Raw genomic sequence first — 26,267 nt, 5'->3', positions numbered from 1 at the left:
CACACACACACACACACACACACCACACACACACACACCACACACACACACACCACACACACACCACACACACACCACACACACACACCCCACACACACCCCACACACACCACACAATAATAATAATAATAACCACACACACACACCAATAACACACCAATAATAATAATAATAATAACCACACACACACACACCACACACACACCAATAATAATACACACACACACACACCAATAATAATAATAATAACACACCAATAATAATAATAACCACACACACACACCACACACACACCACACACACACACCACACACCACACACACACACCACACACACCACACACACCCCACACACACCACACACACCCCACACACACACACACACCACACACCACACACACACCATACCAGGCAGGTTTTCACAGGGCAGAGGGACAAGAGTGCAAGTCTAGCTATAGCTGGAATTAATGTGGATTTATTTTTAATTTAATTTATGTTTATATTATTTATAAATAGTCCCGCAAACCACAAAAGTCCCTGTTTTTTTTACAGATATTGGGATCTCTGTGTGTGTGTGTGCTTCACTCATTGGAGTACAAGTGTAGGCCTCTCAAAGGGGCGTCCTAGATGTTTACTGAGTGACTTGCAATTTCTCCTGTTATCTCCTCCCCTCAAGATGAAATTGAGGAGACTGTTGGTATGATACTTCTCATTCTGCTTCTCACACACGCACGCACTCTCTCACACACACACACACACACACACACACACACACACACACACACACACACACACACACACACACAGTGGGTATAGTTGACCCTGGCGCTTGATTGCCGCAGTCCGTGGTATCTTGACAGCTGCCCCTTTGTGACATGGGCTTGAGTGTGTGTGAAGGGGATCAGCCTTGACACATCTTCTTGCAATTCCCACCCTCTTCCGTTGTTTTTCTCTCTGCTTCTCTCTCTCTCTCTTGCTCTTTCTTTCTTTTTCTTTCTTTCTTTCTTTCTTTCTTTCTTTCTTTCTTTCTTTCTTTCTTTCTCTCTCTCTCTCTCTCTCTCTTTCCCCGGTCGGTCAGGCTGATTGATAATCCCAGCTGCCACACCATGTTGACCTCAGCGCCTGAAGCCTCTCTCTGCTGCTGAGACTTATCACACAGTGCTGGCCTGAGCGCCTGATTCCTACGCGGTGGTGTCATCTGCTGGTGCAAGGGTTTAATCTGTTGACAGCGCTGTGTGTGTGTGTGTGTGTGAGGGGAGAGTTTTGTGTGTGTTTGTCACAGAAAGAGAAATGGCCTGTGTTTGTGAGTAAGATTGCAAGTGATCGCAGTGGATTTCACTGAATGGAGGGTGGTGTGTGCTTTGCCCTCACACGGTTGAGGCTTACTTCATCGAATGGGTGAGTCTGGGTTGATGCTCTGAGGTTAGTTGGACCGAATCAGGCCCTGTCTAGAACAGTCCCCCCAATCTGCTTTTTCAAGGTCGCCTCCCTTCCGGGCTGATGCGTGGAGGGCCAGCCAGCGCCAGACAGAGGCTGTGTCCATGGCGACCCTGCGTGGGCGGATGGCTAATGAGCGAGTGCAGCTGTCAGGTTTGGAGCAGCGAGGCTGGAGCCGGAGCGATCACAGCCCATTCTCCTCACCGATCCTCTGAAGCGCCACGAGCGGGACGAGAGAGAGAGAGAGAGAGAGATAGATAAAAGGAAGAAAGGAATCGTTAATTTGCTGTCGGGACAGAAGAGTTCCTCCAAGTGCCTTGTGCACTACTGTATTCGGTGGACCCGTGACCTCATGGCTATTAGTTCTGCGGCTCTGCATTTTCGAGTGACTACACTGGATTGGGACATCCGTCTCTAGTGGGTGTGTGGGGGTGTGTGTGAGTTCGAGTTCGAAGGAATTTTGAAACTCCCCAATCAGTAGTGTGTTGTTCAGCACAATTTTGGCTTTTCCATAAAGCCTCAATTAAAGTTGGTGCACGATTTGCAAGTGAAACTACAATGCCCTGCAGTCGATGTATGTATTGTTTTTATACAGCAGTCGGATCCAGTTGAATGATTTCATTCATTTCTGATTGGACAAAATGTACTCCATGTGTGTAGGGTATCCTGGAACAACCTAGCTCCGACTGTTCACCGCTAGTAATCACTCTGGGCTTGATATGCTTCAGCCATCGAATTTTATGGCGTCAACATTCCATTCATTCAAAGCAACAGGATTACCTACTGCCAAATCACAGCCATGGGGATCTTCTTCGTCCAGCACACTCTACCACATGTCATTTGCAGTATGTTATGTTGTATATTATGCTGATAAAAGAAAATGGTTACACTTCTTTCAAAATTGCGCAAATAGTAATTTACCTTAACTTGACCGTTATTCAGAGTGTAGTGTTAAAGTTCTGTTTAGTTGTTGTCCTTGCACTCTTGGGATCCCTGTATACCAATCGTATATCACTTGTCATCACAAGATGGAAGGAAAAGTCCAGGAGATGAATATTCGGTAGAGGCAAATTAATGTTAATTTTGAAGCTGTCCTGTGTATAGCAATGGTATTCGTCCATAAAACATCTGACTATTTGGAGTGCTGAATATGTATATGCTGGAAAACTACTTTAATTTTGTATTTGTGTGGATATCAATGCATGTGTGCACAGATGTACTTGGCTGGTTTATGCGGTGCATATGTGTGGTTCTTTTTGTTTGTTTGTGTGTGTGTCGTGTGGTGTTGTACATTTGAAACATCTGCTGTTGGGTGTGCGTCATGCTTGGAGTCTCACGTCACTCCTCTCTTTGTGAATCACCCCCTGAGTCTTCCATACTCTTTTGGATGTCAGGAGATTTGCTAAATGGCCTTAAATTACAGAGAGGTTAGTCTACAAAGAAGAAGGAGTTCAGCCGCCTGGCCTGCCATACATCATGCTCTCAGTGCTTGGAAACTACTGACATTTACTTCAGGCTGGGATTCTAGTCACATTTTGAACTCCAATATAAATACTAAAAACATTTATTTCTCTCCTCTACTTTTTAAGTTCCCACAAGGTTAAGGCCCATTGTGGTGAATGGGTGCAGAAAGTGAGCACTATCTATTTATTGCGCCGAGGGATCTCTGCAGAGAGGAGTAGTGGAGTGCAGGAGGACGTTCCACTTTGCTGGGGTATTTTTAGAGTTAGAGAAGCTGAAACACCACCACCACCACCCCCACCCACCCATCTCCTTTTCCAGAGAAAGGGCAGGATTCATCTTTTCTGTAAGCGGCTGCAGCTTCGTATTACATAAAAAAGGAGAGACCCCCCTGCACTCCACACACTCACAAAGCACGCACACAACAGTTACACACACACACACACACACACTGGAAGCTCACACACACACACACACACTTATTACCTCAGTATCTTAACACAGAATGTTTCTTCTTGTTTGTGCGTCCTGTAGGCAGTTATGCCACTGCAGTGATCTAAAACGGTGGCCTAGTGCTGAGGACAACAGAACCAGACCCAGAGCGGTAACTTCCGGCCTAATTTAGCGTTGTGTGTTGGACGAAATGTTCATCCAGCCTCCTCCTAATTTCTCTTGCGGCAGGCATAGGCTTTTTTCCCAAAATGCGATTGACCCAATTAGCAAACTACTGTGCCATTTATCACCGCTGGGGTGTTTGGGTACTTAACCGCAGTGCTCGAGGACAGGACGCACTGCTCTCGTCTGTGCATTACTGTGGAGCTGTGAGCGCAGTAGTGCAGCAGTGGGTCTTCCCTGGCTCTCTCTGTCCTGCCCGACCCAGTTTGATGTCAGGCAGGGCCGTGCCCTTCCCACACATAGCTTAGCTGGGAGCTGTGTGTCACTGAGGCCGCCGCCATCTGCACCCTAATATTTCACGCCACTGATTTCACAGCTATGTCCACTTCGAATGAAATTAATCTCATGGAAATATTCTCACATATACAGTGTGTGTGTGTGTGTGTGTTTTTTAGTTCACGTCCTCTTAAAAATGTGAAGGAAAGGTGAAGCACTCTGACTTTGTCTCAGAAGGGTATTGCCCTGAGGCCTTAAGCTTGCAGTGTCTTTTCAGTTTTTATACATGATGTCAAAAATCCAGTCTTCGATAAGACTGTGTGTGTGTGTGTGTTGCATTCTTGTTAAATGAAATAGGCTTTTGATGTGTTTTGTTGATGAAGAGTGGCTTGCCTTGGCTTTTCTCTCATTCTTCTGCAACTTGACCTTTTGCACTCACAGTGGACACAGTGCAAAAGGTGCACAGTGCACAGATTTTTGCATCTCTATACACATCCACACTGCCAAATATGACCTCTAGTGTTTTGTTAGTGATCACTTGCATTCGACTGTTCCATTCAGCTGTGAGATTCAAGCTTCCTCTTCCAACTTCACTTCAGTGTTTGTGTGCGTGTGCATGTGCGTGCGTGCGTGCGTGCGTGCGTGCATGTGTGCGTGCAATTGAGAAAGGAGAGTGTAGAGAGTGCGCGCATTGTATGAACTCTTCTACCTCAATGCCACTCAGTGAACCAGTTAATCCCTTCCCCATCACTCTCTCTCTCTCTCTCTCTCTCTCTCTCTCGCTCTCTCGCTCTCTCTCTCTCGCTCTCTCACTCACACCACTGCCCCCCCAGGGTAAGCGGGTGGATTTGCACGGACTGGGCCCTGCCTGAGGGCCACTGGTGCCCTGGCACAGTGGGACAAGGTTGCTGGGAGGGGAAGAGGCCAGATGTGGTCAGGGGCTTTAAATAGCTCCCGGCTGACCTTTGTGTGGCCTCCGTTCCACATTGTGCTCCGGTGGGCAGCAGTTCCTGTCCCCAAGGCCGCCTGGAAACCAGACACAAACCCAAGCAGACCTCCATCAGTCTAGTGTCTCTCTCTCTCTCTCTCTCTCTCTCTCTCTCTCTCTCTCTCTCTCTCTCTCTCTCTCTCTCTCTCTCTCTCTCTCTCTCTCTCTCTCTCTCTCTCTCTCTCTCTCTCTAACAGAGGAGGTAGAGGAGCCCAGTATGATGAGTCATCATAATTGCAGTCTTATCTAATTTCGTCTGTCCCAGTCCGAGCCAACATTACATCGGATCAGACGGAAGCGTAGAAATATTGATGTCGCTCTGATTCGTGGAAAACTTAAAAGGCTTCCTTTTGAAGAGTACCTCGACAGAGAGAGAGAGAGACAGAGCGCGTCTGTGCACTTAATGTAATGGAGGCTCTCTATAAAGCCTCGGAAGCCTTTATCTTTGAACTGCATCTGTGGCGTGGAGGGATAGATTCAGGTATTTAATGAGCATATATTGTGCTTATGACTAAGCTCTCTTTGGTATTGCAAGTAATGTATCATATTGAGTAGGACACACACACACACACACACACACACACCATCTGATGGTCAATAGGAGTCTTATTAGGCAGTTTTTGATACTCTTGACTGAATGCAAGACCACCATCCAGGGGATTCAAGAGTGTGAGCTTGATCAGAGGAGTGCAATCTCAACCAATTCTCGTTTCCACTGTTCCCATCCAAACCTGGAAGACCGTGTATCCTCCTCTGTAGGTGAGCAGAACATCATCCTCCCATACCCCAGCTCTCATGGGCTGCATGGTTTACATCTCATCCTATAATGAATGTGCCATGTATGTATAGTGACGGGTGAGACACCTTGTGATGGATCTTCCGGTCCCCGTTTTGCACGTAGGGTGTGGTGTACGTAGGGGGGTGGAAGGGTTGTAAAAGGGACCGGGAATAATTTTCTGGGGTGGGTATTTATGACTAATGATTAATGCTCCCAGAGATGCAGGCTGTTCTTGAAGCATCAGATTTACTGCTTTTCAATTAAGGCTCACATGCACTCCAATTGATGACTCAAATATCATTAAGAGTGCAGCTCATCGTTCAAGGCAGAGTGAGCGATGTCCTGGTGATTTTGTTTTTATTTATGGATTCATCGGCTGAGAAGAGGTTGCAATTTTCATCGCGTGCCTGAGTCTGGGCTCTTCTTGAAAAGAGGGAAATCTGACTTGACTGCTGTATTTAGGGGCCGAGGCTCACGCTGGTCTTGTTTTACCGGCATGAATTGCGACATGCCAAGTGTAGTTCACACATCTCAAACGTCAAACGGCAGCCTTCTTGTCGACAGCAGCAGTGGACGGGATGCTCTGGAACGCTGTTGTGGAATGTGGCTGGGGGGGGTGAGCGGTGCAGAGAGGGGTACAAAAGCCAATTTGCATAGATGGAGTTGATTGGTTTGCACGCCAGCCCCAGAACAGGAAGTGACCGTGGCGCATGAGAGCAGTGTAGTTTGTTGGCGTAGTGCTTGTGGGAGTACTCCTGGACCCAGGGCCTTTGTGTCAGGGCTGGTTTGTGTGCGAGACTGCAGTCATCTGAAGACAATGGCAGCGTGGTGACAACTCCAGGGACGGCGGGTTATGTAACCGCTGCTGCGCTCGTAATGTTTGTACAACAGCAGCTCCACATTGTGCGGAATTCTCATTCAGGACGCGCCAACAGTCAGACATTGACATGCAGAGCTCTCAGGATTTCCTCAAATCTGTATTGTATTGATTTGTATTGGGGACGTGTGTACACACACACACACACACACACACACACACACACACACACACACACACACACACCGATTTCATAGTCAATTCTGACAAGTCCAAAGCCAAAGCTAAGCTCTTGGTGACTATTGTATGCTGTCTCTGTCAAGTTGAGGAAGCATCAGTGCTAAGATATAGGAGCTGTGAATGTAACACAGACTTGCATATCTTGTCTGGTGATCTGTGGTCTGTACACAGTGATATCAGCCGTACATTTCCTGGGGTTGTTTGACCCTCTTATGGGCGAGGCTGAGGTCTGCTTTTCAAATGAATTTATAAATATTACATTGTGCATTTATAGTATTTGTTATTGTATTGTATTGTATTGTACATTGTATGACTAAAGAACAAAACGACACTCTAGACGCACCTCTTAGCTCACCGAAGCACTCAAAAAAAATTCCTTGATGCCAAGTCTTTCTTCCACAAGAGCAGTACAGCTACCATCTCTAGCCTCGTCACTCGCTGCTCAATCCACTTCTTTGAGGTTCTTACTGAAGGCCAAATGGATGGCAGAAGTAACCCTGATGATGTGAGGTCCATTCTCACAGATGAGAATCTGTGTCAAAAAGTTCATTCCTTGAAGGTCATCAACCACAGCGCAGAGAGAGGCATTGCCCTTATTAAACGCTGTCAACAATCTGTGCGAAATGAAGACCGAAAGCATTTTTGGCTCCGTGTTGTGGACACCGAGATAAAGTATCAAAAAGAACAAAGTCATCATACAGCGAATAGTGTTTGCACTTTTCTAATGTTCTTTCTCATTTAGTATAAGTACAGGGAGATATTATTAATGACCATCTTTTTATTTTGTTCAAGTTTCTGATTCCTGCGAAAGTTATGCATTCTTAGGTTGAGCAATTGTGAAAAAGTGTGCCACCCTTTACTAGCGTCCTATTGGCTCAATTTTTGGTACAGTTCAAAATGTCAATAGGAACAAGGCAAAATGCGATCTGGCAAAATTTGGAAAACTTTTAATTTTACCATTATATTGTGAACCACCCTAATGTGCGTGTAAATGACTCTTGGCTGTCTGTCAAAAACTCTTTGCTGCATCCATGGGATGACATACTGATCGTAGCACAAGTTCCATTTTAGTCTTCCGATAACAGCCGGCGGTATTACCGTAATCCGGAGGTCCTGCCGAGGACGTGGAGGAAGCACTGATCCCTCTCTATGCTTTTACACCAAGGCTAACAATAGATAATCAATGGTCATGTAAGCCGGATCCCTGTGTGTGTGTGTGTGTGTGTGTGTGTGTGTGTGTGTGTGTCATCCTTTTCCTCTTTGGTTTACTCAGTTATTTGCGACAATGGGGCGTTGTGCGGCAGCAGCTGGTTTTATCTAAAGGATCTCGGCTTATGAATATTGGCATTCTTTAGTGGATTAGAAAGACTGGGCTGCTTTGGCATGAGAGTTACATCAGTCTGATAATACGAAACTGCATCCTCTCATGACTGCACCCACTGGATGAGTCCAGCTTCCAGCATCAGGTATTTGCATACTTTAAAGATTAGTGCGGCGATGGTTCAGCGTAAAGCCTATGCTTGTTTTAAATCTCATTAGGGCTTATTAGAGCCCATTAAAAATTAATTTTCATCCGTATGTACACAGGGAATATGAAGTTAGCGGGTTAATCCAGCTATGATCCCGATCTCTGGTTCAAACTTTTAGTGATTTGTAATCTGGTTCTGTGTCAGTGCCATGGAGAGCTGCTGGTTAAGCTTAGATGGAGGGAGGGAGGGAGAGAGGGAGTGAGTGAGGGAGGAAGAATGAGTATGGTGGAGATACAGAGAGTTAGAGATGGAGAATGAGTGGAAAAGAGGGAGAGAGATATAGCCAAGGGAGGAAGGGAGGGGCCGATATCCTCTAGCGCTGACAGACTTCTAAAGCTTGCATTCCAGAGAGGCCAGGCGAAGCAGATGTAGTGTGCGATACGACAAAGGTGTATGTATGTGTAAGAGTCCAGGTCATGTGAGCCATCTTATCATGCCTCCCATCTTAATTTGCCTCCCCACATCCTGTTTGCCCTCACTCCTGCGGAGGGGAGTCTAAGACTCGGTGCCCCCAGCGCTGCGCTCTGTGAGGGGGGCAGGTAAGGTGAAGAGGAGGCATGAAGACATGCAGTATTCAGTGTCTTCCATTTCTGTCTTCCAGATGCAATATGCTGGGGGTTTTCTGCTGTTTGAAATTAAAATATTTCGAGAGCAACCCAGGTAGGATTTTGAAGGAACAAAGCAAAGATTATTTTAAAAAATGGATTCTTATTTCAGAGTTCATAAATGTATTTTAATTTCTAGTGAGTTGTAATAGGAATGTAGTAAAATGAGAAGCACCATCTTTTAATCAGAACTATCCAAATATGGTATCCTTTTAAGTCTAGACCGTGTTTGCTTTAGACCATTTTAAACATATACACCACTCTTCTTATGGTGATTTAAGTATAGTTAAAGGAAAATTCCGGTATTTAGCACTTTAAGTCCCTTTTCTGGTTTGTTTTGGATGAACTAGAGTGGTGGACACTGAAATTTTGATGATTGGTCCTGTCTCGACTTTTCTGACTCGTTTTGAATCGCCTTTGACTTCTCAGAGTGGCTGCAAACAGGCATACTGTAGGCTACTCAAACATGTCCTAAAACAACCCTTAACGTTCTTTTTCAAAACTGTGCAACTCACCGAGTGGTTAGTGAAGTTTAAACACTTCTCACAACCATGGATCAAATGCACTGTTTCTGGCGATTTGGAGGAAGGTTGTGGAAGTCTGCAAATCATTCCCCTCATCTATCCTAATTGTTTGGGGGTTTTTTTCGCTATTGTTCCGTGCTCTTGATCGGCTGAGAAATATCAGCAGTCCTTGCCCCCCACCCGCTGTAGGGTTGTTTACCAAACACAGCTGGAGATTTGTGGTCGCTTCCTCCCATCCATGCCTCCGTGGGGCTCGTCCCTTCTGGGGTAAAAGCGTTTCCAGATTGAGGCACACGGGGCAAGATCTGACTTTCATTCCACAGGGCCATGAGAAAAATGCCTCCAAACACACACACACACACACACACACACAGACAGGCTGGAGACCTTTCACCAAGCGCCACAACATTGATACGGCTTAGATCTGGGGGATTTGTACCAGATCAGAGCCAGACCAGCCGCTGACCGGATCCTTTAGTAGACTAACCATCTCTAGTAAAAGGGTTTTTCGTGTACTGTCCAAGAAATGACCAGTGACTTGGACCAGCTACATAGAAGGAAATTGGCCTTCCACACATGATTAATCACCAGATTGTATTTATAGATGTCATCGTCACAGGGGATGTGTTCAGCATCAGCGCTGAAGGGATGAGGACATTTCTTAATCTCCCTGTTCCCTAGCAGACATGCCGAAGCTGAATATAATCACTTCATATTCTAGAACATTTACAAGGGTGGAACATTGTGTAATACTGTATGCACCACTATGCAGATATTGTAGGCCTAATATAGGGAGATATTTGACATTTAACTATAGTACTGCACCGCATACTGATGCTGTTATTTTAACCTTGGAATATGAATCTAATGAGCACACAGCTGAGCCCCAGTGTTTGAGTACCATAGAGCTCCATTGTACTGTAGGAGAGCTGTAGTAATTGAATGCAATTGAAGTATGAATGCTGTCTGTATGAATGCTGTCTGTAATTTCCAACTGTTACGACTCTCAACTCTGTTCCTGGGAAATCACCTGACTAGTTGCCCAGTGGTGATTTTAAAAGATTGAGATGTCAAATCTCAATCTAAAAATCAATGGGGAAAGTGCCCAGATAGCATCGCTATCATTGCCTAAAGTTGCTCTGTGAATCATCAGCTTAATAGTGGGCTCCTCTGTGTGTTGCTACTGGACTACAAACCTACATTACTGGCAGAGATTTTTTTATATCAGTCTAGGAGATCATGTATCTGAAAACATGACTTGCCTTTTGGTGTGGCCCAGGGAGCTGCCTTGGTCCCCTGCTATTTTTCTATATATGCTCCCCATTGGGAAACGTCATAAGTCAGCATAATGTAAACTTCCACAGCTTCGCAGATGATACCCAATTGTATCTTTCTGTGGAGCCAACTAACCTTAGATGGCCTTTGCTCCCTCACTGCATGCCTAACCTCCATTAATCAGTGGATGAGCAAAACTTTTGAAACTAAATGATGACAAAACAGAGGTACTTCTGGTTGGACCAAAACTAAAGCGAGATATTATTCTTAGTAATCTGGGGAACTTGGCACACCAGGTCAAACCAAAAGTAACAAGCCTCGGTGTCATCTTAGATGCAGAGTTAAGTTTTAAGCCCCATATCAGTAAAGTTACTCAGACAGCCTATTTCCACTTGAGAAACATTGCCAAAGTGCGGCCCTTTTTTAACTCAACAAGATGCAGAAAAGCTAATTCAGCCTTTATCACTAGCAGGTTAGACTACTGCAATGCACTTTTCACTGGTCTTCCCAAAAACATCTAAAGAAATTGGCACTCATACAGAACTCTGCGGCTAGACTTTTAACTAAGACTAAGAAGAGAGAACACATCACCCCTGTGTTGGCTGAACTGCACTGGCTCCCTATTTCCTATAGAATTGATTTTAAAGGTTATGTTAATTACTTACAAAGCTCTGAATGGCATAGCACCTTCATATATCTCTGAGCTTTTAATATCTTATCAACCACAAAGGAAACTTAGATCATCCAATTCTAATCTTTTAATCATTACCCAAAGTGCTCCACAAACAAAGTGGAGAAGCTGCGTTTATCCATTATGCCCCAAACTATGGAACACCCTGCCTCTGTACATCAAGCAGGCATGAGTTCAGTAAATATTTTAAAAAGATCTGAAAACATACCTGTACAGGAAAGCTTTTAGTTAACTCATCTTATCCTGTAGACTACATTTTCAGATTATTCTACATCTGCTACTATTGAGGGCAGCCAGCCAGAGGCGGATGGGCTCCCCTATTAAGTCAGGTTCTGCTCAAGGTTTCTTCCTGGAATATGGGAGTTTTTCCTTGCCACAGTTGCCATATAGCGTGCTTGTGGGGGTAAGAGGGTTAAGGCTGCCAGTCTTATGGACGTCATTTTCTATATTTTTGATATGTTGCTGGAGTATAACATAAACAGCAAAGAAAAAGTGATTGATAATGACTGACTGACTATTATTGTGTTACATGTTTCAAATGTAAAGCACTTTGAGCTGCATTCTGTGTATGAAAGGTGCTATACAAATAAAACTTTATTATTATTATATTATATTATTATTATGGATGCCTCCCTCTCTGAGCTCATCACCAGCCTGTTCATGGCAATGTTGACCATTTGAATAGACAGCAGATCTCTTGATATTTGCAAGCATTCATAAAATTAGTGTCAAGAAATCGATTTGCTAGGCTGGGGGGTGTTGGTGGTGGTGGTGGGGCAGGGTTGGTTGTGTATAGGTTTATAATGTATGTTATTATATCATTTGATGGAATTTCCTTAGGTGATTTTGTTTCCCTGACAACCTTTTGACAACCCTTTGATCCCGCAGCTGTTCACAACTCTTTATTTAATTTGTATAAGGCTACGTTTATACGGTGACGATGAAAAGAGAAGACGCAGAAGTGGCGTCTCGTCTTCATTTTTTTTAGCGTTTAGACGAAAGGCATTCTGGGGAAATCTTTGTTTATAAGGAAGACGCAAGAGTATGTGATATTCAATTGGATATGCATTCCAGACCGCTGGGTGGTGGTGTGATAGAACCCCGGTACGTCACGTGCAGACATTCTAATTTGACAGTTTAGCCAGAGAGGTAATCAAGGATCTTTGGTTTAGCCGTTTTAGACAGAGACCTAACCCGGTCGTCTTCAAAACTCTACACTCTGGAAGGAGTCTTCAGATTTTTGCGTCTTCAAGCCCCGATGGCGCTTGGCCCATTGTAAACGAAAAGGCACTTATGATCAAATATTTTGTCGTCTTCCTTCGCAATCGTTCTCGTATAAACGGCCCCTAAGTGACCAAATGGAAACATGCACAGGCTCGCATTTTCTTTAGCTGAATTGTGGATGGAGTTGGATTGAAACGCTGTTACAGGATGGCCTGATTAGCCTGAAGAGAACACACCTGCTTTGGCCAATCAAGAGCTCCTCAATTACCTTGATTGGATGCAGGGATGGGAATCCACTGAACATTTTCAGTGCCAGGACTGGTTATGGCTGTGCCGAGAAAAGCTGTTAAACAGATCCGGCTTCTGGCCCAGGTCCGGCCCAGTTCTTCCGGATCGCAGTTCTTCCCAGCGTCAGGTGCGACGAGGGATGTCGTGTTTAGCGTTGTGTACGCTACTTGGCCGATTCGGCCACGACCTTGGCCCCGAGAAGCATCATACCGAGACCTCCTAAGGCCCTGTAAATCTCCACTTTGCTCTGAAGACATTATAAGGCCTGACTTGACATGTGAATGTCACTGAGGACAGTGTGTATATGTGTGTATGTTTGTGTACGACACACACTCGTGGTCCACCTATCAGACTCCCCGCTAATGAGTGCGGGCAGAGTGGTCCCTCAGGGCTCCTGTTCTGTGCTATTGTTATTACTCCAAATCACCAGTAATAAATCCCTTCCAGATGGCCCTCCTCTCTCCCCGGCCAATTGAATTGCGCCGTGCCGAGACGGCTTCTCAAGGAGAGTTTGGGTGAAATCGGCCCCATCCGGTTCAGGAACTTTCTTTAATGCTTTTCGAATGAGTTCATATCGGACACATAACCCAATATCGATTTGCAGGGAAGCGGATGTTGGGTCTGATGCACGAGAGAGGGGGAAAACATATTTAAAAGCTTTCCATAAAGGAGAAAGCTTTTTGGAAGAAAGTTCTGGAACTGGACTGGCTGTCTGGTGGAGAGGCATCCCGAGTGTCTCAGGTGCTGATAACATCGCCTGTGTGTCTTTCTCTGTTGTTCTCTACCTTCTGTTTATCTGTCTGCCTGTCAGAAGGCTAATGGAAAACTTTTCCCAGATAGACGCTGTATGGCACTCATCTTTATTGTTCACCAAGCACAGGATCAACAAGAAACCGACGAGCACATAGAACTAGAAACACACAGACAAGGTGACATTACACGTTAAATGCAGTTGATGTTAGTGACTGTGGCTTGAAATGCATCACTTTGTAGAGTGAAACATATTGATCTTCATTGATTCTATGCCAGATCCGTACTGTGCCCAGGTGAGATGTGTGCTGGGTATGCATAGAACTAAGTATAGAACTAATGCAGATGATCTGCTGACGGACTGTGTCTGGGTTGCACATTGTTTACATGCTTCCTACGTGTCATATGTTTGCATGTGAGTTATCTGTGAGGTTCCCGAGGGGTAGAGAACATGTGGTCCACGATAAGATGTAGTGGTGTAGAACAAAGGACATGCTTGTTGTCTTCCTCACAGATCAAGATGGAGGTTAACACAGTGCCAGAACACTGAGGGAGGTTATAATTAATCTCTGGTAGAGAGGGAGTGGTGTGAGAGAGAGAGAGGGAGAGAGAGAGAGAGAGAAATGAATAGGGAGAAAGAGAGATAGAGAGAGAGAGAGATGGATAGAGCGAAAGAGGACAAGAGATGGAGCTATACATCAGCACATGTAATCCTGGGCCTCTCTGATTCTGTGACTTGGTTTAGTGTGTATGAGTTCTCATGCATGAGTGAGAGAGAGGCCACTGGCTCACAGGACAAAGTCCAGACTCAAGGAAAGAGCTGAAGGTCGCATGTTGACTTTTTATAGAAGTAATGGTGTATGTACTGATGAGAAAAGCAGACTCTACATTTCTTTCTACATTTATTCCACTACATTTCATAAAGGCGAGAGAGAGAGAGAGAGAGTGTCTGTGTGTGTGGGGGGGGGGGGCTGTGGTTCTAGACCTCTTTTCTATGAGTGCACATGTGGTTCATAATGGCACCATGGGACTTCTTTCTGTATGGGGATGTGAAAATGTGACGCATAATGGCAACACCTCCATGTGCGTGAGTGGGTGGGTGTGCCTTTGTAAAAGGTGCTTATGTGTGTGTGTTGCCCACGTCAGGAATAAGATCATCAGTGTGTCAGAGAAACTGCTTTGTGTGTGTGTGTGTGTGTGCGTGTGTGTGTGCGTGTGTGTGCGTGTGCGTGTGCGCGTGCGTGTGCGTGTGCTCATGTCCGGAATAACACCATCAGCCTGTGTGTGTAAGAAAACATTGTATCTGGGTCTGGTCAGACAAGCAGGAGCTTTCACTGCCCCTCTGTCAAACAAGGTTTTTCCTTCCCCTCTGCCTTTGCCGCCCACATGATTGTTGGAGAGAGACCACCTCTTGTGTTCACCGGAAACTTGTAGAATGACAGTGCTTGGGCTCGTCTTATGGGATGGAGTCTTATTTGTTGCTACTGGGCGCCTGCCATGTCATTGTGGCAGTAATATGTGCGCTGCACTGTTGTGGCTACTGGCTACTGGTCATGGAGAGATGAGGCGTGGCAGATCAGATCACATTGTGTTTTCGGACTCGCATAGCTGTCAAAATGATGGTAACAGATTTTAAGTGTAGAGTCTTCTACCGTGCACCCAGGTCCAAACCCCAAAAAAAAGATTATTTCTTGTCTCTACAGCAGAAAAGGCACAAAAATACCAATCCAGTGTGAACGATCTGAAATACTGTTAGTTAAGTGGGATTTGGCCCTTGGAACCAACTGAGCACCAGTGGAGCCGTCTTAAAGCCTGTTCACATGAATCATGCATCAGCTTTGTTTGGCAAGAAGAAGAGTCTATAAACGCCCTAATCACTGTGTGAAATTACAAAATGAAAAAATGGAACAGGGAAGAGAAAATAGCACATCCGAGTCCATGGTCTTGTCTGGCGTCAGTGTGTGAAAAAGCTCGGGGGCTCAGCGTTGCGCGTGGAGGTGGACGCTCCTGCGTCCCTTTGCCCTTGCCTCTCTCTCCGCAGCCTCCATTACCTCCCACATGATGAGGTATTAGGCAGGAACATGTTTGCTCTTAAAGGTGGCGGATGCCCACCTGCTGTGCGCTCATATGGCCGTCTCGGAGGCTGATGGCTCCCAGGGGTTGGGGGTGTATGGTGATTTACACATCACTAGGATTCTCATTCGTGGGTCGGTGTCAATCAGCCAGACCAGTGCCGCTCAACCGACATGGCAGCTACCATTATGGATAAAAGAGAACAACTATTTGGTTACCTTTTAGCTGTTCTTGGGGAATCCAGCTTTCGCATTGTCTTGTGTTATCAGAACCATACACTTCACCCAACACAGGGAAGCCTGCTGTGTAACGGTGCTTTCTCCTCTGACTACACTGCCTTTGAAGGCCAACACCGTGCGTGAGCTCTTAACTGGGCAGTTGTGTGGTGTAATGTGGTGTTGAAAGGCCTTGTAGATATAGATTGGCCCTCCCTCTTCTGCTGATGATAACGCTCTGACATGCTGTCAGTGGTTCCAAAGAGTGATGGTTTGATTTCTGGGCTCTCCAAACAGCCTGTATTTTTCCCTCCCCGTGTGCCAATTCTAGTGTGTGTGTGTGTGTGTGTGTGTGTGTCTGTGTGTGTGTGTCGGTCTGTTCTCCCCTGTTTCTATGGAAATAAAAAACTGTGGGCCTGATATCCTGCCTTAACACTGCTGAATGCGGTCAGAGTTTTCCCTTGAGTGGCTAAAATTTTCCTTCATTATTCTGCTATTGTTCAGTAATATGCAGTAATATGTGCTGTAAGAAGTGTTTGCTATTTTATTCACTGGTACAGTTTTATATAGCCATAATTTCCATTTAGAGAGCAGTGTTTGTCCATCACTGAAGAATCTTTGTGGTCTCTTTGGCAGGTGTGTAAGCGGGTGCTCCCATTACACCAGTGGTAAAGATGGTGGCCCTATCGCTGAAGATATGCGTCCGGCAGTGCAATGTAGTCAAGACTATGCAGTTTGAGCCCTCCACGCCTGTTTATGACGCCTGCCGAATAATCCGAGAAAGGGTCCCAGAGGCTCAGACTGGACAAGGTGAGTACACCGAGTGAAGGTGTGTTTGTGTGTGTGTGTGTGCGTGTGCATGTACGTGTGTATTTGGGGGTTTTAATGGATTTCTTTTTTCTTGAACATCCCACGTCAGATTAAAGGTATGGCTTTGTATAACAATGGAGGGTTTTCTTACTGTAGGAGGCAGTAGTAAGGACATTGGAATGTGGGTTCATTTTGACTTAAGTGTTTCATTCAAATACCAGTTTTGTATTAAGTGCTTTGAATACAAATACCAGTTTTTTTGACACACCAGCAATTATAGAAGGATTATACAAATTAGAGACTCATACAGGAGTGAATTCACCTGCTGAAGTTGCAGCATATAATACCTGCTAATCAGACAGGCATTAGTCTGGTCTTCAAAAACACACCTCCCTACGGCCTCTTAATCAGTCCATCGTTCCATTCACCAGACTCCACACATTTAATTAAAATGCTGGATGGACAGTCTTGTCTTGTCTTAGCTTCTGTTTGATTATGGCCATACAGGGAATTTGCTCAAGGTTACATGCAGTATATACAGTATATGCTCTCCCGACTCACAGAGTGGACTACAGACTACTGACTACAGAGTCTCCATACTCTACACAGAGAGGGCCCTAGAGATGATAATTGTGTACATTTGCAGAACCTTCGGCCCATTTCAGACCAACCCAAAGGAACATTTCTTGAAGATGCATTTTCTTTTTTAAATAAATAAATATATAAGCTCTTCTTGAGATCCCCCCCCCCTCAGAAGAAATGCAAATAAAGAAAAACCTTTTTTTGCAGAAAAATGTTTAGTTTTGGAGAAACCGATTTCATTCAGATTTCATTTTGGATTTTGCTTTCCTTTGGGAAAATACTCCTTATAACTCCTGAAGCTTTAAACAGGATGAGTTTTTTGCTTTCTGCGTTAGCTGTAGAGAAGGATGTTCTGGGATGTATCTGCTTAAGGAGAGTCAGTGATAAGGATCCACAGCACTGCTGCACAAAACTCGTGTTTTCAAAGTCAAACAGACCAAAGCAGTTATGCTTTTATGGTCTGGTAAAGCTTAAACAATTTGAATGTTTTTTCATACTTTAGTGGTGGTACAAAACTTTAGAGACCATTTCTGTGTACAATGTGATATAACCCTTCTTAATGTTTATGTATTGTGTGTGTGTGTGTGTGTGTGTGGTGCACACTGTCATTAGGCCTCAAGGCAAATTGGTATTTACTCACATTGAGTGATGAGACTAGCACTGGCCTCCCCATGCCCCACTCACATGAGCTATTCAGATGAGTCCATGAATATCAAGCACTTCTCTCCAGGGCCATCTCCCGCTGTTCAAACAAATGCCATCGTTGTTTTCTTCCTCCATCACATATCGGCATACACCACTAAGTCCTGCTATGTCTTCTCGGATGTCCTGTAGTCCTGAGATGCGACTAGAAATTGAGTTTGTCCCTCTCTCCGAGTTCCTTCTTCCCCCATTTGCGAGAGCACACATTCCTGACCTCCTCCTCACACATGTGCGTGTGTGTGTGTGGGGGGGGGTTCTATGCATCTCACAGGGTCAGACAGTGGGGTGACTCCTGCCCAAGTTTTACACCGTGGGGGTCACATCCAGTCAGCTTTTTTCTTTTTTTTTCTTTTTCTTTCCTTTCCGGAACATGCTGTGTCACCTCATGACTGCCTCCCTGACTCACTCTACCCTGCAGAGTTGTTGCCAGAGCCTTGGCACTTCTCACAAGTGCATGGGATGAGTGGGTTTATGTGTACACTCTCTCTCTCTCTCACACACACACACACACACACACACACACACACACACACACACACACACACACACACACACACACACACACACACACACACACACACACACACACACACACACACATGCTCCTTCAGTGATCTGGTTCAACTGGTCAGTGTGTACCCGTGGAGCGAGCGAAACGCCAGTTGGGTTTCACGCTAACCGCAGCCATCAAAGCAACGCTGACCGCTGCTCTTTGGCTGAATCAGTGTCCAGCTCATTCCCTGCAGAGGTTGTCTCAACAATTTATTGCCACAGAGTAGCGCTACTCTTTAATATGAATTCTCTTCCACAGGAGTGTAATAAATTAAACATTGTGTCCTTCTCTCTTTTTCTTTCTTTCTGTCTTTCTTTCTTTCTGTCTTTCTTTCTTTCTTTCTTTCTTTCTTTCTTTCTTTCTTTCTCTCTCTCTTTCTTTCTCTCTCTCTCTCTCAAGCCTCCGACTACGGCCTGTTCCTCTCAGACGATGACCCGAGGAAAGGAATCTGGTTGGAATCGGGCCGAACACTGGATTACTACATGCTGCGGAATGGGGTACAGCACTATGCAGAAAGCTATCGGGGCAGTTGCAGAGCAATCCGCGCAGCCCATGTCGATCATGCTTAGCGTTATGATGGTTATGAATCATTGTCATGTTGAGCACACAAGCAGAGTAGTAGAAATTGAACCCCTAGCCATCTTGGGCCCTGTAGCCCTTTTCACATGCTTCTCCTGCACTTGCCCATAAGCGGCTTGCCTTTGAAGCAGAATGCATAACATCGTCTCTCAGCCAGCAGCTCAAGGGACCCACCATCTGCACATTTTATTCCCAGTGACTTGACAGTTACTGTATGTGAGCAGTATGCTTAAAAGGTTTCTAAAGGAAACTGCAATTCAAAAAGCAAATAAAACTGTCAAGGAGGCTGTGCTCTTTGTGATGTGTTGTCCTAAATTTAAACTGCTTGTGTCCTTCCCTCCTTCTGCCCCGCGGTCTCGTCATCTCCCAGGATGTGCTGGAGTACAAGAAGAAACAGAGGCCGCAGAAGATCAAAATGCTGGACGGTGCGGTGAAAACCATCATGGTGGACGACTCCAAGACCGTGGGAGAGCTGCTGGTCACTATATGCAGTAGAATAGGTGTGTTGTGGTGTGTCGTCCAGCCTTCTCCCTGTCCTTTGTGCCCTCTCTTACACAGCATTAGTACAGCTGGCCCTCCTCTTCTTCTCCAGGGCTCCAGTCTATGAATAATTCAGCAACTTTCTCGTCGCAAACTGTAAGAATTCTGTACACACACACACACACACACACACACACACACACACACACACACACACACACACACACACACACACACACACACACACACACACACACACACACACACACTTATTGTCTCTGGCAGCTGGCTCACACGTGCAAAGCTTCTAGAGTGTGCTGGACATCCTGATGAAAATATAAGACACTGCACTCATTTCTACGTGGACACTATTACCATCACGAAGCTGCTTCCATTTGTTCTTCTTTTATCTGCTCATTAGTGATGCTCTTTGGAACACTAATGTGTACGAACTGTGCTATAGGTCAGCTTAGCCGTGCCTATGTTATACAGCATCCTTCCCCTCCCCCACGGGTTCCTTGTCGATATTGAGATGTTCCCACAGCAATACATTTCAATTAGGGCCAGGGCTCGAGCCCAAGTGAAATTGGGTGAGGAGGGGAGCTTTGCGTCTGGCAGACAGGCAAGCCTGTGCTGGCCCATTGGTTGTTTAGAGGGGGATTTCTGCTTGGCTTCCCGCTCTCTCCATCTTTTTTTTGTCCTTCTTTGACTTCTTACTTTTCTTTTTCTGGCCCACGTCCAGTGTTTTCACCACTCTAGTGTTTTTGCCAGACTAAGGCAGAGAGGGAAGAAGTGGAGAGAAATGGAGAGAAGCGGAGGAGGAGAGCGGGAGGGGAGGAGGAGAGCGGGAGGGGAGGAGGAGAGGGGGAGGAGGGGGAGGGGAGGAGGGGAGGAGAGAGGGATGAGAGGGGGGTGGTACAGAGTAAATTGCCCAGTGAATGAAATGGAGAGAAGAGCTGCGAAATGCACAAGATGAGGTAGAAAATCAAAGGGAGAGATGAGGGGAGAGTGAAACGAATTTCTCACAAATGGCTGAAATGGAGACAAACAAAAATACAGTAACGCTCTGATGTCTTGGCTTGAGATCTCAGACTCTTTCTCTCTCCTTCTCCTTCTCTTTCCCTATTATTTTCATCCCCCCTCACTCCTCTCTCTCTCTCCCCTCTCTCTCTCTCTCTCTGCTTTCTTTCTCCCCATCTGTTTCTGGCAGGAATAACCAACTATGAGGAGTACTCCCTGATCCAGGAGCAGGTGGAGGAGAAGAAGGAGGATGGCATGGGCACGCTGAAGAAGGACCGCACGCTGCTGCGCGACGAGAGGAAGATGGAGAAGCTCAAAGCCAAGCTGCACACAGACGACGACCGTGAGTTGCCACACACACACACACACGTACACACGCATGCATACACACACAAAAACATGCACATGCATGCATACACACATGCGCACACGTGCCTTCACCACATACTCATGAATGTGCACACACACACACACATGCGTCAGTAATAAACTTGACAAACTCCAGTTAAAGCAAAATTACATTTCACCACACTTGCCCAACTGCAGGAAGACAGATTTAGAGCCTGTTTGTGTGTGCTTTTTTCTACCATTTGGGGATTAGCCCTGCATCTTGGATTAAGTCACAGTTGGACCAGGCATTCTGGACTGAATGCCAAACTTTAGTCGAGGAATAAGGCAATTGCCTCTGTGGGAAGAGTAGTATGTGGTGTTGCACATTCTACAGTGGACAGTGTGTCCTGCTCGTATTGTGTACCCAGTGCCAAAAGACACACACACGTACACACACACACACATACATACAACACACACACACACACACACACACACACACACACTCAAAGAAACAAGCAAAATGGGCTCTGTGTAAGCACACAAGGGCCTCTATGGAGCAGGTGAATAAACATTGATTAACCCGCGTGCAATCCTGTCTCAGCCTTTATTACCTGTCTCTGTTGACACGGGAGGTGTGTTTGTGTGTGTGTGTTGTGTGTGTGTGTGTGTGTTCCCATTCCCACTACACACACAAATGAAGGCTGTTTCCAGTCGAGACTGTGATGGCTATAGCTGATATCCTAGACATTACGCAACAGTGGCATGATGAAGTTCTCCTTCATTTCAAGTAACACTAAATGCCGCCGCAAATTATTATGAAATGAAGTCATCGCTAACAGTGCAGGTGCTTTCGTCACTCAGTTAAATGTCTAAATTATGGCTTCCCTTTGAAGATGGCAAATACTGTGTCTGGATCAGTTGTTTTCACTGCTATTACAGTGCAAAGGAAAGTGCTTAAATTGTGGTTGTGGGCAATATGGGTTTCTTCTGAAGCTGTGCTTGTATGTTGGTGTGAATTTCTTCCCCCAGCCTTTTCACATGTGCATTAAGACTGCTATGTGTGTGTGTGTGTGTTTCTGCCATCAGTGAACTGGCTGGACCACAGCCGAACGTTCCGTGAGCAGGGCGTAGAGGAGAGCGAGACCCTGCTGCTGCGCAGGAAGTTCTTCTACTCGGACCAGAACGTGGACTCCAGAGACCCGGTCCAGCTCAATCTGCTCTACGTCCAGGTGAGAACACCAAGCAGTGCTCCTCTCTTCTCTTCTCCATCCCTTCATCATTTATCAAGTATCTATCTATCTCGCTCGCTCGCTCGCTTTCCAGATGAGGGTGTGAAAGCATCTAAAGATGGCCATATCTCATCCCTGTGTCTCCATGTGGATGCATACTGGTCCACCCTTGTGATGCTGCAGCTAGAAGGGTTATGCAATACCCCCACCACCCCCACCCCACCCCACCCCACCCCACCCCACAACATCCCCACCCAACTCTCTCAGCCTCAGGAGCAAGAGAACTCTTCCAGATTAGTCACATTCCAGAGCAGTGTTCCAGGACAGACTCGGGCCAGATGCTGCTACTCTCTGGGGTTGTGGAGCTGGTCTCTGAGACCCATGCTACAACATGGGGCAACGCCGTGCTGATCCGCTGCAGATGGGGATCCTTTATTATTTTATCCCAGTGCTAACTGTTACTGTTAAACTGCTGCTGCGGATTCTGCTACTGCTGCTGCTGTTGTTGTTGTTATGCACTCAGATTGGCTCATCTCAGATAGGGGCTTCTGGACTGCTGACACAGGAGTTCCCCTGTGTGTGTGTGTGGGGGGGGGGGGGGGGGTTGTAGCTGAGTCTGCAGATCTGGCAGGCAGGCTGGCTAGTCTCAGTGCTCACGCCCACACCCTCTGCGAGTGTCCCCCACCCCCATCCTTATCCTCCACCCTGGCTCTCGCTGCATGCTTCACTGCATATGCATCAACTCAACAGGCCCCCAGCAAAACTGCACTATGCATGCGGCCACACACACACACACACAAACACACACACTCTCTCAGATGTGTCTTCTGGGAGTGAATGTCAAAGGATCCATGGCAATTCACTAATCACTAATATATGCTCCCTTATGAATGCACGGTTACATTAACATTTGGACGCGTAAAATACACATGTCCACACATACAGTTACACACACATTCTTTTCTCAATTAGCGGCCCGTGTGCTGCATATGTATCAGGGGACACTAATCTGGTCTGGCAGGACACATCTCGGCAGCCATGTTTCTCCCTGCTTGTGCTTCTCGTCCTCCTCTTCTCCTTCTCCGCCATCCTCTCTCTGTCCTCTCCTCTCTCTGTCCTCTCCTCTCTCTGTCCTCTCCTCTCTGTCCTTTCCTCTCTCAGTCCTCTCCTCTCAGTCCTCTCTCAGTCCTCTCCTCTCAGTCCTCTCCTCTCAGTCTCTCACTCTCTTTTTATGTCTCTCAAACCCACACTCCTCTATTCAACCTCTGACTCAGTGGCACACACCCACAACCACTCGGGCTGCATGGCACTTTGTGACGCCTCGCTCCAATATACTCTCTCTCTCTCACTCACACACACACACACACATACGGATGAACAAACACACAAACAAACATGCGCGCGCGCGCGCACACACACACACACACACACACACATACAGACGAACATACACACAAACAAGGACACACGCACGCATGCACGCACACAAACACACACATACGGACAAACAAGCGCGCGCGCACACACAGGCACCCAGGCGAACACTGGCACTCCATCTTGCTTCCGCCAGTGCTCACCATATTTTTCTCCCTTTCAGAAACATAGGCACCACACACTTCACCCTCCCACACACTGACTGTCTTCCACGCACACACACACATTTTCATACACAGTGAAACACACACTCTGAAAGGCAGGTCACACAGAGATGACTGGCTGCAGGGGATTCCTCTCCTCCACATGATAGAACCCAGTGGAGAGTGTGAGACGAGAGAGAGAGAGAGAGAGAGAGAGAGAGACAAACGCACGGAGAGAGAGTTAGAGAATGAGAGAGCTTTCTGGCATGTGGAACGTGAACACTCTGGCCCAACCCAAACACACTCCTCTACATCCATCTCCTTTCTTTCTTTCTTTCACTCACTAAAACACACACATTTTTTTGTCTGCTGGAAATTCCTGTTAACATTCATTTCAACCCATTTGCATCTGAGAGTCTGTTAGTAGGGGGTGTGTGTGTGTGTTCTGATATCATGTGCTGATTTCCTGAGGGAGGGCCCCTCACTGATGAACTGCACTGTGTTATAATGACTTGCAGCTTACATGACCTCATCTCTCTCTCTCTCTCCCTCAGACCCCTCACACACAGGCACACACATATACACACACAGATGGGTCCTTGCCAAACCAAGCTGTACCACTCTGTTTCTGACTAGAATATAAACAACGGATGCACATATTTACACACCAAATGCTGCAGACAGATTCTTGTTACTCAGCTCGTACCATACAAATCAATATACAGTATACATGCATACAAATACACACACACACTCTGTGCATATATACTCATTTGTGAGGAGTGTTGGCCTACATTGTGTATATCCATAAATGTATGTGTGTGTCTGAGAGAGAGAGTGTTTGTGTAAAGGATTGTAGTACTGTCAGTGTATATAACAGGGTGTGAGAATCTCTGCCTATGTGTGTGTGTAATTTTCAGTGTGGTATGGTGATGAATGGCATTGGAGAAATGATTTGCCACCAGTGGCTTAGGAGGAACTGTGGAAAACCTCTTCAGACCTCACATATTTCATCTAGCTTAAACTACCCTCTCAGAAATGAGTCTCCATGAGAGATCCTTCTTTGATTTAAACACATGTGCGTCTTTCTCAGGCCCCCAGCATCACAACACCACAAACGCACACAAACACTCTAGCTTAAACTACCCTGTCAAAAATGAGCATCTCTCAAGGGCTCCCAGCAACACTCACAAAAACACTCAAACACACACAAACACACTAGCTTAAACTACCCTCTCACCAATGAGTCTCTGTGAGAGATCCTTCTTCGATTTAAACACGTGCATCTTTTACAGGCCCTCAGCAACACAACACCACAAATGCACACACAGACACATGGCCAAGATGAGAGCTCACTACTGGGTGCTTACACACACATATGTAGACACAGTCATACATACATACACACACACACACACAAACATGGCTTGTGAAATGACCGAGGTTTCTTGAGTGGCAGGAGATGATTAAACTGTGTGTGTGTGTGTGTTGGATCTAATTCTCCCCCAGCAGTAAGCGTTCATATTGACCCATCTGAGGCGGTGTCAGGAGGCATTGGCATCCACACCCGTCTGGGCAGAAATGAGCTTTAGAGAAACAGCAAAACAAAACTATCCATCTCCCAGAACCACCCATGAAACATGGCAGCCTCTGAGACCCTGGGTATTTAAGAAGGAAAAAAAGCCAAAGTAGAAGGGAAAAGTATGTCTGCGATAACAGATGTCACCATTCAGGCTCAGGGACTTAGTTTTCCTCTGGTGTGCTGAGGAGGTTGACTGTCACAATCTCTCATTAACTCCTTAAAACAGCTTATTATACATTCACAACTGTAGTGTGATGTAATGTTTTGAAAAACAGAGCGCTGTGTAATGTCTGGTGTCTATGGCAATGGAATAAGCTGAATGATAATTAAAAATTGTGTGTATGTATGTGTGTGGGGTTCCAAAACACCACTTTATGTTCACTGACAGAGCTCCTATGAAGTCATCACTTGAGCACAGTCCGACTGTCTGTGTCTGTGTTTTGTTATTGTATATGTGCCTTACCAGAGTAGAAGTGTGTGTGTGTGTGTGTGTGTGTGTGTGTGTGTGGTATTACCCTGGATTGACCTCTTCTCCTCGGAGGCAGACAGGCCTGTTATCTGCAGCGATGTGGCGTGTAGTAACTCCTGTCTGCTGCTGGCTTGTGTCCTCCCCTCTCCCAGGCCCGCGACGACATCCTGAACGGCTCCCACCCCGTGTCCTTCGACAAGGCCTGCGAGTTCGCTGGGATCCAGGCGCAGATCCAGTTTGGGCCACACGTGGAGCACAAACACAAGCCTGGATTCCTCGAGTAAGCCAACACATCCCATCCCACACACACACACACACACACACACACACATTGACACAGGGGTGGATGCTTAACAGCTGCCTGCAAGCCATTTCCGACTCAGACACTCTACCCCCACATACCAACGCACATGCATATGCTTACACACACACACACACACTTAATACACTTGAACACATATATATACACACACACACACACACACACACACACAAATTACATACGTACATACACACAAACAACATACGTACATACACAGAAACACAGAAGCTGTAACAAGCCTCCA

General features: G+C 46.0%; 1 protein-coding gene across 1 annotated transcript in view; it reads left to right on the top strand.

The window, feature by feature from the left end:
• Window positions 1-26,267, top strand: part of tln2b (talin 2b) — a 124,853-nt gene that overhangs the window by 36,867 nt on the left and 61,719 nt on the right. The window contains exons 3-8 of the mRNA XM_048257166.1: window positions 16,422-16,595; window positions 18,832-18,929; window positions 19,382-19,511; window positions 20,702-20,854; window positions 21,931-22,073; window positions 25,854-25,981. Coding sequence (XP_048113123.1) covers window positions 16,460-16,595; window positions 18,832-18,929; window positions 19,382-19,511; window positions 20,702-20,854; window positions 21,931-22,073; window positions 25,854-25,981 — 788 coding nt within the window. The 5' untranslated portion in view covers window positions 16,422-16,459. The remainder of the gene's footprint in view (window positions 1-16,421; window positions 16,596-18,831; window positions 18,930-19,381; window positions 19,512-20,701; window positions 20,855-21,930; window positions 22,074-25,853; window positions 25,982-26,267) is intronic.

This window comes from Alosa alosa, chromosome 11 (genome assembly GCF_017589495.1).
Source record: "Alosa alosa isolate M-15738 ecotype Scorff River chromosome 11, AALO_Geno_1.1, whole genome shotgun sequence".
Lineage (NCBI taxonomy): Eukaryota > Metazoa > Chordata > Actinopteri > Clupeiformes > Clupeidae > Alosa > Alosa alosa.
This window is presented reverse-complemented; position numbering and strand designations above follow the sequence as displayed.